Genomic DNA, 17,993 nt, shown 5'->3' with positions numbered 1-17,993 from the left:
TCTCTCTCTCTCTCTCTCTCTCTCTCTCTCTCTCTCTCTCTCTCTCATTCTTCCCTTCGGCTTGGCTCCATTCACAGGCAGACTTCTCCTTGTGGGGCCCCATTATTGCCAGCAGCCCCAGAATCACATCCTCACGGCTCCCAATTCCAACCAAAGTCCTAGATCCAATACTCACTGGAGACTGAGACTGCCACACACCCACCCCTGAACAACACTGCAGCCAGAGGGTAGAATACGATGGACAGCTTAAGCCCGGGTCACATGCCCACCCGAAGGTGGAGTCAATCCCACCCAAGCCCTGTGGATCATGAATGGAAGAAAGTGGCTTCCAGGGAAAATGGGATGGTGTCCTCTGGAGACTAGCCATGCAAACACAATAGCCATCTAGCTGTCCCATGGTAGTCCCGGGGTTGTGGGGGCTGGGTCCCAGCATTTTTAAATCTTTAATGAGAAGTGACTGAAATGAACTGAACTTGTCACCTGAACTGGGTTCTTGGTGCCTCACATGTGGTGTCATTTAAGACTGAATAACTGGGCCAGGCACGGTGGCTAACGCCTATAATCCCAGCACCTTGGGAGGCAGAGGCGGGTGGGTCACAAGGTCAGGAGTTCGAGACCAGCCTGGCCAAGATAGTGAAATTGCTTCTTTACTAAAAATACAAAAATTAGCGGAGCTTGGTGGCGGGTGCCTATAATCGCAGCTACTTGGGAGGCTGAGGTAGAGAACTGCTTGAACCCGGGAGGAGGTGGAGGTTGTAGTAAGCCAAGATCATGCCACTGCACTCCAGCCTGGGCGACAGAGCAAGACTCCATCTCAAAAAAACAAATAAACAAAAACCAAGTAACTGGATTTGGGTTATTAACGACAGGACTTGGGAAATGAATTACTGTCACTCTGTGAAGCAATTGGCTTATTCGGGCTGCAGAGCCAGACCTCCCTCTATGGGTGGGAGTAGAATTTTCTCTAAAGGAAATAGATGATCCAACTGTGGACCACCCAGGGAAGAGGTTGACTGGAGCAGGGAATGAGGATTCAGGAGGTGGAGCAGAGACAGGAATGAGAGGAAGCTCTTCCTCCTCTCTTAGGGACCATGGTTAGCTGCTATGGAGACGTCTGGATTTTTCCATCACTGGGAAGGGCGTGTCGGCCCAGGACTACATGAACACAGATGAGAAAGAAGTGAAGCAGAAAAGCACCAAACAAGCCAGCTTTATGGGTGTGCAGCCTACGAAGTCACATAAGGCCCTGCTCTTAAAAGGGCCCTGCCTTTGTTTAACCCTTTGCATTTGCCATCTTTAAAGTCTTAACAATGTTTCTACAAGGAGCCCTGTATTTTTATTTTATGTAGTCATTCTTGCTGTCAGATGAAAACCCCTGCGAGGTCTGAGCCTGGCTTTGTGTGGTAGTTCTGAGCTATTCTCTGGGGCATCTCTGCCTTTTCATGGCCTCACAGCCCTCCTGGTTTTGAATGTGTCCTAAGTAACCAAGGAAGAGTCATCTTATGCTTTGGGCCAGATGGCAAAGGAATGGGCAGCACCACAATGACATTCACTGTTGAGGGGTGACTGCGTCCCCAGGACATCATCTGCAAGGGTCACAGGCAGCAGGAAGTGTGGGCTGGAAGGCAAATCAGACAGCCCAAAGGTGGATGGGTGGGCAAGTCCTCAGGAGTAAGTGGCTGTGAGAGAGGTGGGGTAAGAAGTATTCAAGGCTCTGCCAGGCATGGCGGCTCACGCCTGTAATCCAAGCACTCTGAAGGCCAAGGCAGGTGGATCACCTGAGGTCGCGAGTTCAAGACCAGCCTGACCAACATGGTGAAACCCCGTCTTAAAAAAAAAAAAAAGTATACAAGGCTCATGTGTGTGATCTGAGCATTGTGCTGAACAAGCAATAAGGTTGCACTGGTGGCTATTAGCAAATAATGGGGGTCATTATTTTATTATGTATTTATCTATCTATTTATTTATTGAGACAAGTCTCTCTCTGTCACCCTGGTGTGCAGTGGCACAGTCTGGGATCACTGCAACCTCTGCCTCCCAGGTTCAAGTGATCCTCCCACTTCAGCCTCCAGAGTAGCTAGGATTATAGGTGTGCACCATAAAGCCCTGCTTTTTTATTTTATTTTATTTTTAGTAGAGACAGGGTTTCACCATGTTGGCCAGGCTGGTCTCGAACTCCTGACCTCAAGCGATCTGCCCACCTTGGCCTCCCAAATTTCTGGGATTACAGGCGTGAGCCACTGCACCTGGCCCTAGTTTGGTTACTTTGAAATCACAGCCTGGTGGATCTGTGGCACTTTTAGTTATACTCCACATTGTAGAAGAGAAAAGAGATCTGAGAGACATTCAGCAGTTGTTCAACGGCGCTTGGCAAGGAATAAAAGAAAAAACCCCAACTCAGGCTTCAACTCCAGACCCTAATGCTTCCACTTACCTCTCCCTAGATTCCCAGCATCCTTAGGGAAGGGAAGGCTTGGACTGGAAGCTCCCCCAAACCCCTTTATCACTGTCCTTCAGAAATGCTAGTGAAGCCCAGGTGACAATCTCAACCTACCCAGGACAAACACCAAAGCAATATCAATGCCAATGGGGGACATTCATTCGCAAAGTGGGTTCAAGACCCTGCGTGCAGAGCTGCTCGGGTAAAGCAGGCCCAAATGCAGTCAGTCACTGTTAATTGGGTCTCAGGAGCAGAGGAGCCAAGCAACAGCGTTCCCCAGGGAATTGCCTCCATCAGTCTAACTGCAGGATGAGAAGCCCAGAAAAGCCAGCCAAGCCGTGCAGGTACCAGCGCTGCTCCTGAGCGGACTCCACTTTACCTCCACCTTCTCTCCCATCCGCCCTCGTATCTTATTGTATATTTTTTTCTTGAGACAGAGTCTCGCTGTGTCGTCTACGCTGGAGTGCAGTGGTGCCATCTCAGCTCACCACAGCCTCTGCTTCCCAGGTTTAACCAATTCTCTTACCTCAGCATCCCTGGTAGCTGGGACTACAGGCACACGCCACCATGCCTGGGTAATTTTTTCTGTATTTTTAGTAGAGACGGGGTTTTACCATGTTGCCCAGACTGGTCTCGAACTCCTGAACTCAGGCAATCCACGCACCTCAGCCTCCTAAAAGTGCTGGGATTACAGACATGAGCCACCATGCCAGGCCGATTATTATTATTTTTGAGACAGAGTCTTGCTCTGTTGCCCGGGCTGGAGTGCAATGGCGCCATCTCAGCTCACTACAACCTCCACCTTCCGGGTCCAAGCGATTCTCCTGCCTCAGCCTCCCAAGTTGTCAGGATTATAGGAGCACACCACTACATCTGGCTAATTTTTATATTTTTTTTTTAGTAGAGACAGGGTTTTGCCATGTTGGCCAGGCTGGTCTCAAACTCCTGACCTCAAATGATTCATCCGCCTAGGCCTCCCAAAGTGCTGGGATTATAGGCATGAGCCACCGCAACCAGCCTCTTGTATTTTAAGCCAACATACTGTACCTACGTCTCCACTGCCAGACAGCAGGATGTTGCAGTGCGAGGATGCTGGGTCTCCGGGGCTCAGTCCTTCTTTGCTTTTGCAGCTTATTGTTAATTTTGCACAGGCTGTGTGGGGTTTTGAAATGAGTGCACCATCTGAATTTCACAACCCTTTCCGCTGACCTGAGGGCAGGCGCCAGGCAGTACAGCTGAGATCAGGGTCTCTGACCTGCTGCTTCTCTGTCGTGGAAACCCTCCGTGTCTTTGATAGAGGGCAGCATTCTGCATGTAAACGCCAACAAGTGACTGCTCTGCTCTGCTCATAGCAGATTTCTACTACACTAGGGTGCAGAATGTCTCTTCTGTATTTCTGACTTTGGGAGACCGTCTTTCCCTGCCCTGAATTCTGAGCCCCTCCTCAAAGGTATCTTCAGAAAAACAAATGAGTCAGTCACCCTTTCTTTTTATTTATTTACTTGTTTTTTTAAATAGAGACAGGTCTTGCTCTGTCAAGGCTGGAGTGCAGTGACACAATCTTCGCTCACTGCAACCTTGACTTCCCCAGCTTAAGCGATCCTCCCACCTCAACCTCCTGAGTAGCTGGGACTATGGGCATGTACCACCACACCTAGCTAAATTTTTTGGTTTGTGTAGAGCTGGGGTCTTATGATGTTGCCCAGGCTCTTGGCCTCAAGCGATCCTCCTGCTTTGGCCTTCCAAAGTGCTAGGATTACAGGCGTGAGCCACCACACCCAGTCCAGTCACCCTTTCTTGTTGCAAGAGTTGCAGACCCTCAAGAGAGGGCCATGTGAGGATGTGGTCACAGTGGACTACTTCGGGGAAGGGGCTTGTGCTAGGATGGGGGGAATCTGATTGCTTCAAGGGGCCCTTTCACAGCTGATGGACAGCTCCAGGGCCCTCATGAGTTATGCTTTTTATCAGCCTCCAAACACAGAGGGTCATGAGAGGCCCCCGGGGGAAGCCTCACTGTACCAGCTGAGATGCGGCAGAGAGGATCCATCCCTGGAGAACAGTGTGAACCGGGTCCATAGCTGCCAGTTGTCAGTCCATACCTAAGTACCAGCCCCTGACCAAAGACCAGTCCATTTGCAGGAGACGACACACACCCATCAGTAGGTGCTGGCATAAGGTTACCAGCTGTCCTTTCTTAGGAAACACTGTCTATTATCCTGAGGCTTGCAGTGCTCAAATGTCCTTTCTTTTTTTTTTTTTTTTTTGAGATGAAGTCTCGTTCTTGTCCCCTAGGCTGGAGTGCAATGGTGCAATCTTAGCTCACTGCAATCTCTGCCTCCCGGGTTTAAGTGATTCTCCTGCCTCAGCCTCCTGAGTAGCTGGGATTACAGGCTCCTGCCACCACACCCAGCTAATTTTTGTATTTTCAGTAGAGACAGGATTTCACCATGTTGGCCAGGCTGATCTGGAACTCCTCACCTCAGGTGATCCTCCTGCCTTAGCCTCCCAAAGTGTTGGGATTACAGGCATGAGCCACAGCGGCTGGCCAAATGTCCTTCCTTTTATGAAATTATGGTGACAATGGATTGTTGAGTAGAAACGTTCTTAAACAGCCCCTCACTTAACCAAGTTATAGGTCAACCAATGTCCTTCAGTCTTTTAGTGGAGCAAACTGACTATGCCTGAGGCACACTGAGAGTCACAGCCGGTGGACCGTTCTCTGCTCTCACCATTGATGTGCCTGGTTAACAAGAGTGCATTTGGGTCCATACTTGCTTATGCTGGCCATACATGTTAACTAGAATGATATAATTGAATCAATTCACCCATAAGCAAAGGAATTGGCCAGGCACGGTGGCTCACGCCTGTAATCCTAGCACTCTGGGAGGCTGAAGCAGGCAGATCACCTGAGGTCGAGAGTTCAAGACCAGCCTGGGGAACATGGTGAAACCCCATGTCTATTAAAAATACAACAATTAGCCGGGTGTGGTGGCGAGCGCCTGTAATCCCATCTAGTTGGGTAGCTAAGGCAGAAGAATCACTTGAACCTGGGAGGTTGAGCCTGCGATGAACCAAGATTGCACCACTGCACTCCAGCCTGATTGACAGAGCGAGACTCTGTCTCAAAAAAAAAAAAAGAAAAGAAAAGAAAAGAGAATTTAAACAGAAAGATTATTGACCAATAAAATAAGAGTGTAAACAAAGAAAGAACTCTTATCTCTACAAAAACTAAACTGAGTGCTTTGGAAAGACTCTATAAAAGCCTGTCATTTTTTAAAAATGCTATCAAATTAGGAATGAGTGATAGAACTGTAAAATATTGGGAGGAAACACATGAAAATGAAGAAGGATTTTGCAATCAAATGGCTTCATAGTGTCTAGAATTTCTTGCTCCATGTTAAAGAAACTGGAACTGAAAGCCCAGGGCCATGTGTGTGTGGTTTGTGTGGGAAAGGCAATGGACCCCACATTTCAGCAGACTTGTAAGCAAAGCCAAAGCTTTAGGTATTCATCAAAGTACTTGCTAATAACTACACATTTAGATATTTTAAGACAAAATAAAACATGCAGAGAAAAAATAGGCTGGACATGGTGGCTCACACCTGTAATCCCAGCACTTCGGGAGGCTGAAGCAGGTAGATCACTTGAGGTCAGTTCAAGACCAGCCTGGCCAACATAGTGAAACCCCATCTCTACTAAAAATACAAAATTAGCTGGGTGTGGGCCAGGTGTGGTGGCTCACACCTGTAATCCCAGCACTTTGGGAGGCGGGTGAATCACCTGAGGTCAGGAGTTCGAGACCAGCCTGACCAACATGGTGAAACCCCATCTCTACTAAAAATACAAAAACTAGCTAGGCATGGTGGCATATGCCTGTAATCCCAGCTACCCAGCTGAGGCAGGAGAATCGCTTGAACCTGGGGAAGCGGAGTTTGTGGTGAGCCAGGATTGCGACACTACACTCCAGCCCAGATGACAGAGCAAGACTTCATCTCAAAAAAAAGAAAGAAAGAAAGAAAAAATACAGTATATCTCTTTTATGAGTTCCTGGTTTAACAAACTTTTTCAATGAACTGACCAATTACAAATTCCAATGACATTGAATAACACCTACTTAGTTCAGAAGTATTTGACTTTGGCAAAGAAAACTAAAAAGTTAAAAAAAAAATGTGTCTTCTTGGTAGAATAAAAGGCTGGTTACTGTATCTCTCTCTGCCAATCTAAAAATTAATTGGTACATGAAATCAACCAATTCCAGCAGTCTGTGCTTTTCAAGGCTAAGCAGTCATGAGCTCTATTTTTCAAGGTGTCAAGCCAAGGTGGCCTTTCACCTCACTTCAGTGCAAATTTACCCTACTCATGGATTTTGGAGGTTGCCAGCTCAGGGTTGTTGTTGCTTTTTCTTTCCCCCTCAACTGACTCTTGAACAGTTCTATCTTCTGAAAGCCAGTGATATGCACATAGTTCACAAAAGGAGGCTGTCCAGACCTTACAGGCTTATCGAGTGGAATCTTTTTTGAGACAGGGCCTCACTTTGTCCCTGAGGCTGGAGTGCAGCACTACCATCCCGGCTCACTGCAGCTTCAACCTCCTGTGTTCAAGCGATCCTCCCCTCTCAGCCTCTTGAGTAGCTGTGACTACAGGCATGCACAACCACATCCAGCTAATTTTTTATTTTTTGTAGAGACCTCCTTTTTGTAGGTCTGCTTGTGTTGCCCAGGCTGGCCTAGGAACTCCTGGGCTCAATCAATCGCCTTCCTTGGCCTCCCAAAGCGTTGAGATTAGACGCGTGAGCCACCATGCCTGGCCCAGAATCTTTAAATATTAATAATTTAAAAACCAAGAAGGGAAATCCCAGCAACTTTAGATGGCTATAAATAATTAGGCACGCAATCAGGATTGAGTGCTTAAAAATCTTAGAGTTTGTTTTAACAGAACGTGTTTTCCTGGAAATCATACAGCAAGACAGTAAATGCTACCCTGACTCAGACCTGAGGAACCATTTTTTTTTTTTTAAAGATGGGGTTTCACCATGATGGCCAGGCTGGTCTTGAACACCTGACCTCAGGTGATCCACCCACCTCGGCCTCCCAAAGTGCTAGGATTACAGGCATGAACCACCGGGCCTGGCGGAACCATATTTAAAGTCCTCTCTTTCACAATAAAGGTACTGGCCAGCCACCCAAAATCTGCCTCAGCAGAGTCATGATAGAGTGTGGGAATACAGCTAAGACGACACCCACATACAAATTTGTAGACATTATGAAACGATTTCCTTTCCTGCCTCTTGTGCATAGCTGCCTCCCTCCTCTCGCCCCGGCTACTTCTCTAGCACTCTAAACTCTAGCTCAGCCTTGAGCAAACTGGGCTGGGTTAGCAGCTGACTCCTGCAGTCAAAGCACAGCAGAGGGAACCCAGACACTTCTCAGGACCACAAGGCAGAGATCTGCTCTGTCCAGCTCTGGAATTGACTGTAATGGCTCATGACTATCAACCCCATTTCTGAGAACATAAAAGAGTCCCTTTTCAGACCGCTACCAAGCCAGAGGGCTAGCATTTTAGGTAAAAACAATATATCCAGTAACCTATTCTCTCTTGTAGATACTTCCTTTTTTTCCTGTCACCCAAGCTGGAGTGCAGTGGCATGATCACAGCTCGCTGCAGCCTAGAACTCCAGGGCTCAGCTGATCCTCCTGTCTCAGCCTCCCAACGAGCTGGAACCACAGGTGCCTGGCTAATTTTCGAAATTTTTTGTAGAGATAGCAATCCTCAAGCAATCCTCCCATCTCAGCCGCCCGAGTAGCTGGGACTACAGGTGTGTGCCACCAAACCTAGCTAATTTTTATTTATTTATTTGTTGTAGGTCTTCCTATGTTGCCCAGGCTGATTGATCTCAAACTCCTGGGCTCAACTGATTGCCTGTCTTGGCCTCCCAGAGTGCTGGGATTAGAGTTGTAAGCCACTATGTCTGGCCTGGAATCTTTAAGAATTAATCATTCCAAAACCAACGGAGGGAAACCCCAGCAGCTTTAGATAGGATTACCATGTTGCCCAGGCTTGTCTCTGCCTTGTGGTCCTGAGAAGTGTCTGGGTTCTCTCTGCTGTGCTTTGACTGCAGGAGTCAGCTGCAAGAGTCACCTGGACTCAAGTGATCCTCCTGGTTCAGCCTCCGAAAGCACTGGGATTACACTTGTGAGCCACCATGCCCAACCTGTAGACACTTTTTTCAAAGTTTGACTAAGGCAACTAAAAGGGCTCAGAATGGATCAGTCTTCCCACGCTGATTCACCAGTGCTTGGCTCAGCCAGAATACAACCTTCCTCCCAGCCCATGTCCACCATCCAGATGAAGGTAGAAGGAGCCCAATTCCTCCAGCCAAGCCAAACTGAGCCAAATTCTAGTCTTCCTCGTGTGTCTAGCTTAATGTCAGAAGTTTCATGGCAATAATCTTCACTGGGATCTATGATTGTATATTACCAGAAAAGATGAATCCCTTCCTATCCAACATAAGCACGTATTTATACGTTCTGTTTAGCGCTGGCTGCTTGAAATAAACTCTGAAGTAAATCCACTTTATGCACAATAGTTGAAATGGCACAGTGATGCACTGGCCCAAGGCTTTATGTTATGACTTAACCTTGACTCACTCTAATTTGGCTCAGCTTTGAACTTTTCCATTTTAAGATCTCTCTGTGGGCGCTTCGTGCTCTGTAAATCTTAAAACAGTCTACATCAAAAACAGTCTCACTCTGACTTGACCAGCTTAGATGACTAGCTCAAGAATGATCAAGCTTGCTTGGGCTCTGAGAAGTACCCCAGGACAGAAAAGCCCTTGAGATTCTAGGGAACCACCTTTGAAGTCATGGGAGCAGGATCTCTTCAGCAAGGCCACCAACGCCAGATGCCCTTGGGGTGTCCATAGCTGTGAGAAGTCACGCAAAGCCCAGGACACACTGACAAGGACTGCTAAACATGCCCACAGCCTGCTATCTGCTGGGCCACAGGCCTGTGGTCCTCAGCCAGTTTGTCATCACCTCCCAAGCCACGATGCCTTTCCCTGACACTTTATTCCCAATCCCTCCCTACAATCCCACCTCCAACAAAATCAACCTAGGTGAGGTGATAGACAAAGGTCCTCCAGCCAGAGGCCATCGTAAGCCCTCACCTCTCTCCAATTTTCAGGAGGGGAAAAAGGAGTCTTTCCACTTCATGCTTCTGGGCAGTCAATCCTGAAATTCCTTAGGTTGCCTGGCCCAGGACTCCCCTCCCAGAATGATGAACAGCGCTGCCTTTGTTCTGAGAGCTTGCCTTCTGCTCCAAATGCATTGTTTCTTCAATGAGTCAACCAATAAACATTTGAGAACCCACCATGTGCCAGACAGTAATTAGGCATAGGGAATATAGGAGTGAATGAGATGAAGTTTCCACGTAAGGCAGCACACAGCCTAGTGGAGATGCAGGGAGTGATAAATGTAGACCCCACTAAGTAAGTCATTTCACCAAAGGAAATAAAGTAAAGCAACGAGACAGAGAGACATCAGAGGTGGGCTGCAAGGGTCACTGCCCTTCATAGGCCAAGGAAGGCCTCTTCTGAGAGGTGACATTTGAGCTGAGATGCAATGATAAAAAGGAGCTAACTATTCACCCATCTGCTGGAAGAGCATTCTGGAAAGGAGAAATAGCAAGTGCCAAGGCCCTAAGAAGAAAGCAAGCCTTATCTTGTTAGAAGGACAGAAGAAAGGCCGATGTGCATGGAGCAGAGCCTGAGAGGGAGAATGAATGGACATGGGGGTGACAGGGCAGGCAGCGGTCCATGGATCCCCTGGGACCTTGCAGGCTGGGAGGGAAACCACCAGAATGCTATAAGCAGGGAGTAATAAGATCTGTGCTTGGAAAAGACCACTCTGCTTGCTGGGAGGAGAATGGACTCAATGGCAGAAAATGAAAGAGGAAGACCAGACAGGCAACAGTTGCTTGAGCTAGGTCAGAGATGATGCGACATGGTGGGGTTCAGGGTACTTTCTGGAAGGAAGGCTGTCAGGTTGCTAGAATAAAGATAGTAAGTCTGGCCAGGTGTGGTACCTCACACCTGTAATCCCAGCACTTTGGGAGGCCGAGGTGGGTGGATCACTTGAGGCCAGGAGTTTAAGACCAGCCTGGCCAACATGGTGAACTTCCATCTCTACTAAAAACACAAAAATTAGCCAGGTGTGGTGGCACAAGCCTGTAGTTTCAGCTACTTGGGAGACTGAGGCAGAAGAATTGCTTGAACCCGGGAAGCAGAGGTTGCAGTGAGCTGAGATCTCACCACTGCACTCCAGCCTGGGGGACAAGGTGAGACTCTGTCTCAGAAAAAGATAGTAAGTCCAGCATCTATAAATGCTCATGATCCCTGTGTGAGCAGCACACACACACACACACACACACACACACACACACGTACATACACACTATCCTCCTTACACAAGTAGTGCAGACTCCAGGCTCTAAGGTCAAATGGGATCAAATTCCAACTCATCTGCTTACTCGACGTAAAACTTGGTTCAAATCACTGAACCTCTCCATCCCTCGGGTTCTTTGTCTGTAAAAAGGGGACAATAGGCTCAGTGCTGTGGCTCACACCTATAATCCAGCACTTTGGGAGGCTGAGGAGGATGGATTACCTGAGCTCAGGAATTCAAGACCAGCCTGGGCAACACGGTGAAACTCCATCTCTACTAAAATACAAAAAATTAGCCTGGCGTTGCGGCGTGCCTGTAATATCAGCTACCCAGGAGGCTGAGGCAGGAGAACTGTTAGAACCTGCCACTGCACTGTAGCCTGGGTGACAGAGTGAGACTCTGTCTCAAAAAAAGGGGGAGGACAATAATAGAAGTGCCTCTTGGTTGTCATGGGGATTAAATTAGTTACTACATGGGAAGCATCTAGGGACAGACACCTGCCATGTACCGTATGAGTTTCCTGTTGCTGCTGTAACAAATTAGCACCAATATCGTGGCTTATTAAAAACAATGCAAATTTATTCTCCTGTGGTCCTGGAGGCCAGAGGCTTAAGATCAGTTTCACTGGGCTCAAGTCAAGGCGTGGGCAGGGCTGGGGTTTTTTTGGAAGCTCCAGGAATCCATTCCTTGCCTTTTCTGGCATCTGAAGGCCGTGGCATTCGTGGCCCTGGTCACATCACACCAATGTCCACTTCCACGATTGCACTGTCTCTTCCTCTTTAATCTTTTGGCCTCTTTCTTATAAGGACCCTTGTGGTTAGATTTTGGGCCCACCTGAATCAGCAAGAATAATCTCCCTATTTCAAAGTCCTTAACTTAAATACATCTGCACAGTCCCTTTCTGCCACAGAAGGTAACAGTCACAGGTTCTGAGGATTAGGATGCAGATAGCTTTGGTGGCCATTATTCAGCCCATGGCATGTGGTAGGTAATAAATAAAGGTCCATGGTATTATGATAGTGATACATAATGATAATATTTTTATCATTATCATCTTTATCATTCCCATGAAAGCCCCAGGGCATAGCCCCAGCCCCCTCCTCAACTATGTAGGAGAGGAGGGGATGGTTAGAGAACCCTAACTCCTTGAAGCCCCCTGAGACTTGGCCCCGAGCCCAAGCCAGAGCTGGGAGCAATGCTGGCTGATCAGGCAGAAGTACCAGTCCCCAGCTGGTCCTGAAGAGGGGAATGGGGGACAGACAGCCGAGGAGACAGGAGTGTGCTCACAGCCTGGGGTCCAAGAAGGAGCCTGGAGTGCAGGCTAATGCCTCCTGATGGTGGTGTATTCTGGGGACTCTTCGGGGACCCTGCCGGGGATAGGGCTAGTGAGTTGGTCCGTGTTGCAGTAGGTTGGCTCCTGATCCTCAGCAGCCAAGGTCAGAGATGCATAGGAAATGTCCTCCTTCAGCAAGGGAGCCTGCAGCAAAGGTCAGAGAGGATGGTAGGAAGTGCTGGTCACAGGGCAGAGGAGCCCTCGGAAGAGGCTGGTGGAGGCAGACCCTTCAGAGCTTCTGACCCCTCTCAAGCCCTCCAGCTTCCCCCCTACTCTACCAACCACCCTGAGCCTGAGCTTCACCCACAACAGAACAGAGTCTCCCCCAACCCTGCACCAGGGCAGCACATGGAATCTCAAGTCACTCGGCCTGTCTGGCACTCTCCTGCCCAGCTCGGGGACAGGGTTTGGCCAGTCCCTGGATTCCCAGGGTTGAGACTTGCCTGGGGGAGCTCCTAGGCAAGTATTGAAGTGACTATGGCTATGCCCCATGCCCCCCACCTCTGTGCCCATGTGAGTGGGAGAAAGCCCACCCTCCAAAGGTGGGGGGTGGGCAACAGCAGCCCTCTACCCCCCTGCCCCAGCCTCACAGCAGCCCCCATGAAGGACGCACCATGGTGACATACTCCACTTCCACCTGGTCAGCCTGGGCAGAGGAGGAGGGCTTTGTGGTGGCCTTTTTGGGGGAGGCTCTGGTCTGCTGCAAGGTCAGGTTTGCATAGCAGAGGTCGCTCTCCAGGGACTGCAGTACCTGGGACAGGGAACACAGGCTAGGGAGTCACAAGATCATCTGTGGACACAGGTTCCTTTTCCGAAGTGGGACGAGAGTCTCTCCCATGTCCCTGGGTACCCCTCTCCCAGTTCCCTCTGTGCCCCCCACTTCTCAGGCTCCCATACCCATCAGTCCTTGCCCCCTGGCTGTTTCCAGGCCCCTAGCCCCCAGGCCCTGCAGGGGGCCCTGAGGACAGGATACTTTGGCACAAGACTTATCCGATATTTTGGACCTTCTGGGAGATGGAACATGAGGAAGGGGAAAGAAACTGCCTGGTCTCTCTGGTCCAACCCTGGGGACTCTCTTACCTGCTCTGAGGACATCCCAGCTGCTAAAAGACAAATGACAATTCAGAATTAGAAAGCCCATCCTCCAGACTCACAAGAACCCCCAGGTCTAGGGAAGAGAAATATGGAAGAAAAGAGGTGAATTAGGTCCAAGCTTAGAGACAGGGACCTGGTTCTAATTCTGATTGCTCAGATGACACACTCTGTGACACTGGTCATGTCACCTCTCTGAGCTTTCATTTCTCCACCTGAAAAAGAAGGACACCCAGCCCTCTGCTCCCCGCATCGTAGAACTGTGCACTCAGCTGATCAGGTGGCCCTGCCAGCCATCAGCTCCCCTGGGAGTAAGTTTCCTTCTGCAGAATCCCGACTCGGCCTGGAATTCCACTGTGTCTCTACCTGATTCATCCTTCAGGGGTCAATTCAAAGTCATGCCTGCCTTCTGCAGCTACCCAGGTTGCCTAACTCCCCTCCTGGGCCCCCGGGGGCACTTGCTTTATGTCTGTCTCATCATATTCATCCCACTGAATTCTAGTTAGTCCTCAGGTGGGCTGTAAGCTACAGGGTGGCAGGGCCTGTCCCTTCCTTGCAACCTGGGTGCTGGCTATGCTGGGCAGGTGGTGCTCTGTCAGTAAAAGTCATCTGCAGAGATAGGATCACCAAGCTGCCCCCAACCCCGAGTAGAGTGTATGAGCTGGGTGGGCACAGTGGGGACTGGTTTGGTTTGGTTTGGTTTTGAGACAGAGTCTCACTCTGTCTCCTAGGCTGGAGTGCAATGGTGCAATCTCAGCTCACTGCCACCTCCGCTTCCTGGGTTCAAGCAATTCTCCTGCCTCAGCCTTTTGAGTAGCTGGAACTACAGGCATGTGCCACCATATCCAGCTAATTTTTTGAATTTTTAGTAGAGAAGGGGTTTCACCATGTTGGCCAGGCTGGTCTCAAACTCCTGACCTCAAGTGATTCGCCCACCTTGGCCTCCCAAAGTGCTGGGATTACAGGCATGAGGCACTGTGCCCGGCCTAGGGACAAGTTTTCAGGTGGTTGCCAGTCCTGTCTTTTTGCCCTCCCAACCACCGCCTCCACATCCCTGCTCTAGGGACAACAAAGAAATAGTGGTTTTTAGTTTCAAAATTCTAGATGCTGAAGAACACAGAAACCACTTAGACCTTAGGTCATGGGCAATATATTCCAGAGAAAAAGCGATCACTAAAAAGCATCTCAGAAAACAAATTAACAAACAGTCAGGCTCCCCTCTTCCCAGGTGAAAGATTTCCCAGGCTATGGGGAAGGAGAAGTGTTGGAGAGGACCCCATGAGAGCTAGGACCCAGCTGTTCTAGACGGGCAAGGGGTACAATTGTGTGAGAATGTGGAAGTGAAGTCAGACAGCAAAGGGGTTTGGTTGAAGCCAGACCTCGTGATCTGTGAGTGCAGGCTCCTGCGCCAAGGCCTGCACCAAGAGGTTCTTCCTTGAAGAGCAAATTCACAAAGGGCAAGTAGGCAGCCTGGAAAGTCCAGTGGGCAGGGAGGAACAGAAGGAAAGGCCATTCCGATTTTCTGATCCCACTTGGAGGGCTGTGTGTGTGTGCGTGTGTGTGTAATGTGATTAGTGCAAATGCACTGTGGTATCCATGCAGTGTGTGCACATGATCGTGTGTGTGTGCACGTGTGTAATGTGGTGAGTGCACATGCCCTGTGGTATCCATGCAGTGTGTGTGCACATGATCATGCATGTGTGTGTGTGTAATGTGGTGAATGCATATGCACCATGGTATCCATCGTATCCATGCAGTGTGTGCACATGATCATACGTGTGTGTGTGTGTGTGTGTGTGTGTAATGTGAGTGCAAATGCACCGTGGTATCCATGCAGTGTGTGTGCACATGATCATGCATGCGTGTGTGTAATGTGGTGAATGCATATGCACCATGGTATCCATCGTATCCGTGCAGTGTGTATGCACGTGATAGTGCGTGTGTGTGTATGTAATGTGGTGAATGCATATGCACCATGGTATCCATGGTATCCATGCAGTGTGTGCACATGATCATACTTTGTGTGTGTGTGTGTGTGTGTGTATGTGTGTGTAATGTGGTGAGTGCAAATGCACCATGGTATCCATGCAGTGTGTGTGCATATGATCATGCATGCATGTGTGTATGTGTGTGTAATATGGCAAGTGCACATGCACCGTGGCATCCATGCAGTGTGTGTGCACATGATTGTGGGGCGGGAGTGTATGTGGCGAGTGCACATGCACTGTGGCATCCATGTGGTGTGTGTACACATGATCGTGCGAGTGTGTGTGCATGCACTCTTGTGTTTATGTCTGTTTCTTCCTCCCCACTCCATATTAGCTCCGTACCTCCTTGACAACCACACAGGCCCGACTCTAGCGTCTAGTCCAGACACCCTAGGCTGGACCACTCACCTAAGAGCATTGCTACTTCTGCCACCAAGAGCCAATTCAGGAAAGAGAGAGGGAGGTGGGTCAGAAGGAAGAGAAGGGGAAGGACTGAAGTGCAGGGCAGGCAGAGAATGCCAAAACCTCCTGGGCTCCCCTGAAAGTTCCAAGGTGCCCCCTGCTCCCCTGGCACTGCCAGCTGCCAAGGGCCTTTGGGATAGTGCCCTTCCCATATGGTGCAGGTCATCCCTTGGACCAGATAGCTCCCAGATGCCAATGCTGGCCATTGGCCACACACCCAGCCACCCAGCCCAGTCCCAGCCCAGCCTCACCCAGCTCCTCTCACCTTTCTTCTGGCGCTTCATCATCCTCCAAACCAAGAGCAAGGCAGCCACCAAGAGAAGCAGCAATATGCTGAAGACGAGGGGCAGGAGGACGCTGAGCTTCAGGACTTTGTACCTAGGAACAACCACACTTGGCCCCTGCACCCCAGGCTCACCATCTGCCTCTCAGCCCAATCCCACCCCCTTGGCGGCAAGGGAAGGGCACACACCTGATGAGCTGCAAGTCCGTGGTTTGCAGCCCGGGAACCCTGACTCCTGAGGACCCTCAAAAGTGGTTTTACAATGAGCACACACAGACAAAAAGAAGGGAACGGAACAAGAGACAGCAGGGCTGACTTGAGGATGGAGGGCAGGAGGAGGAAGAAAATCAAAACCTACTTATAGGGTACTATCCTTATTACCTGGATGAAAAATAATCTGTACACAAAACCCTGGTGACATGCAATTTACTGATATAACAAACCTGTCCATGCACCCCTAAAGCTAAAATAAAAGTTTTTAACTTACAAGAATTTTAACAAAAGATAGTTGGGGTTTTGTTGTTGTTGTTGTTGTTGTTTTTTGAGACGGAGTCTTGCTCTGTCCCCCAGGCTGAAGTGCAGTGGCACAATCTCGGCTCACTGCAACCTCCACCTCCCAGGTCCAAGAGATTCTCCTGCCTCAGCCTCCAAGTATGTGGGATTACAGGGGCCCACTACCATGCCCAGCAAATTTTTGTATTTTTAGTACAGACAGGATTTTGCCATGTAGGCCAGGCTGGTTTCAAATTCCTGACCTCAAGTGAAATAAATGAGTGAATAAACTATCTGATGCTAATCAAAGGCCCTAATCGGGTATTTACATAAGGCTTTGATTCATAAAATAATTTTTTAAACCCTTAACTATTCCTTATTTGAAGCAGTGTGGTAGAAAATAAACTTTCTTTTCTTTTTTTTTTTTTTTTTTTTTTTTTAGACAGGGTTTCAGTCTTTTTTTTTTAAGACGGGGGTTCACCATGTTGGTCAGGCTGGTCTTGAACTCCCGACCTCAGGTGTTCTACCCACCTTGGCCTCCAAAGTGCTTGGATTACAGGCGTGAGCCACCATGACCGGCCAGGCAGAGTTTCACTCCTGTTGGTCAGATGGGTCTCGAACTCCCAACCTCAGGTGATCCACCTGCCTCAGCCTCCCACAGTGCTACCATCACAGGCATGAGCCACCACGCCCAGCCAGAAAATAAACTTTCAAAACAGAGAGCATCCTATATTAGTCTGCTTAGGAAAAAAGAAAAATGGGGACAAAGCAAGGTGGCTCATGCCTGTAATCCCAGCACTTTGGGAGGCTGAGGTAGGCAAATCACTAGAGGCCAGGAGTTGAAGACCAGCCTGGCCAACACAGCGAAACCCCGTCTCTACTAAAAATAAAAAAATTGGCCGGGCATGGTGGCTCATCCCTGTAGTCCCAACTACTTGGGAAGCTGAGGCAAGAGAATCACATGAACCCGGAAGGCGGAGGTTGCAACGAGCAAAGATCACAATACTGCACTCCAGCCTGGGAAACAAAGAGAGACACAGACTCTAAAAAAAAAAAAAAAAAAAAAAATTAGCTGGGCGTGGTGGCAGGTGCCTGTAGTCCCAGCTACTCAGGAGGCTGAGGCATGAGAATCCCTTGAACATGGGAGGCAGAGGTTGCAGTGAGCCAAGATAACACCACTGCACTCAAGTCTAAGCTACAGAGTAAGACTGTCTAAAAAGAAGAAGAAAACTTTAAAAGTTTAAATTGTTTTAAAACAGAAGGCAAATGTGAGAAGGGGAGTAGAAGGGTCTCAGGTAGTTGGAATACTGGGGACTTCCCACAGGGATTTTGTGGCAAGGTCCCAGAAATAAGAGACCTTGGCACTTGGCAGACGTAAAAATAAAGGCAAAGGTCGGGCGTGGTGGCTCACACCTGTAATCCCAGCAGTTTGGGAGGCTGAGGCAGGCAGATCACCTGAGGT

The 17,993-nt window shown here is 49.0% G+C and overlaps 2 protein-coding genes across 15 annotated transcripts in view; one reads left to right on the top strand and one right to left on the bottom strand.

Moving 5' to 3' along the window:
• RAB37 (RAB37, member RAS oncogene family) overlaps positions 1 to 17,993 on the top strand; it is a 70,598-nt gene that overhangs the window by 12,722 nt on the left and 39,883 nt on the right. The gene's annotated exons all lie outside the window — the stretch shown is intronic.
• The window catches only part of CD300LF (CD300 molecule like family member f), a 42,381-nt gene continuing 35,823 nt past the window's right edge, over positions 11,436 to 17,993 (bottom strand). For 3 of the 9 annotated variants that reach the window (XM_032241797.1, XM_032241801.1, XM_032241798.1), the window contains 4 exons: positions 16,022 to 16,134; positions 13,295 to 13,317; positions 12,828 to 12,965; positions 11,440 to 12,358 (listed from right to left, as the gene is read on the bottom strand). In XM_032241797.1, coding sequence (XP_032097688.1) covers positions 12,203 to 12,358; positions 12,828 to 12,965; positions 13,295 to 13,317; positions 16,022 to 16,134 — 430 coding nt within the window. In that variant the 3' untranslated portion in view covers positions 11,440 to 12,202. Of the gene's footprint in view, positions 12,359 to 12,827; positions 12,966 to 13,294; positions 13,318 to 16,021; positions 16,135 to 17,993 lie in introns of all 9 variants that reach the window. The other 6 variants (XM_032241803.1, XM_032241804.1, XM_032241799.1 and 3 more) reach the window with 5 other exon arrangements.

The sequence above is a fragment of the Sapajus apella genome, unplaced genomic scaffold (assembly GCF_009761245.1).
Source record: "Sapajus apella isolate SASKATOON/1434 unplaced genomic scaffold, GSC_monkey_1.0 scaffold48, whole genome shotgun sequence".
Classification (NCBI taxonomy): Eukaryota; Metazoa; Chordata; class Mammalia; order Primates; family Cebidae; genus Sapajus; species Sapajus apella.
Note: the sequence above shows the minus strand (reverse complement) of the source record. Positions and strands in the feature narration are given on the sequence as shown.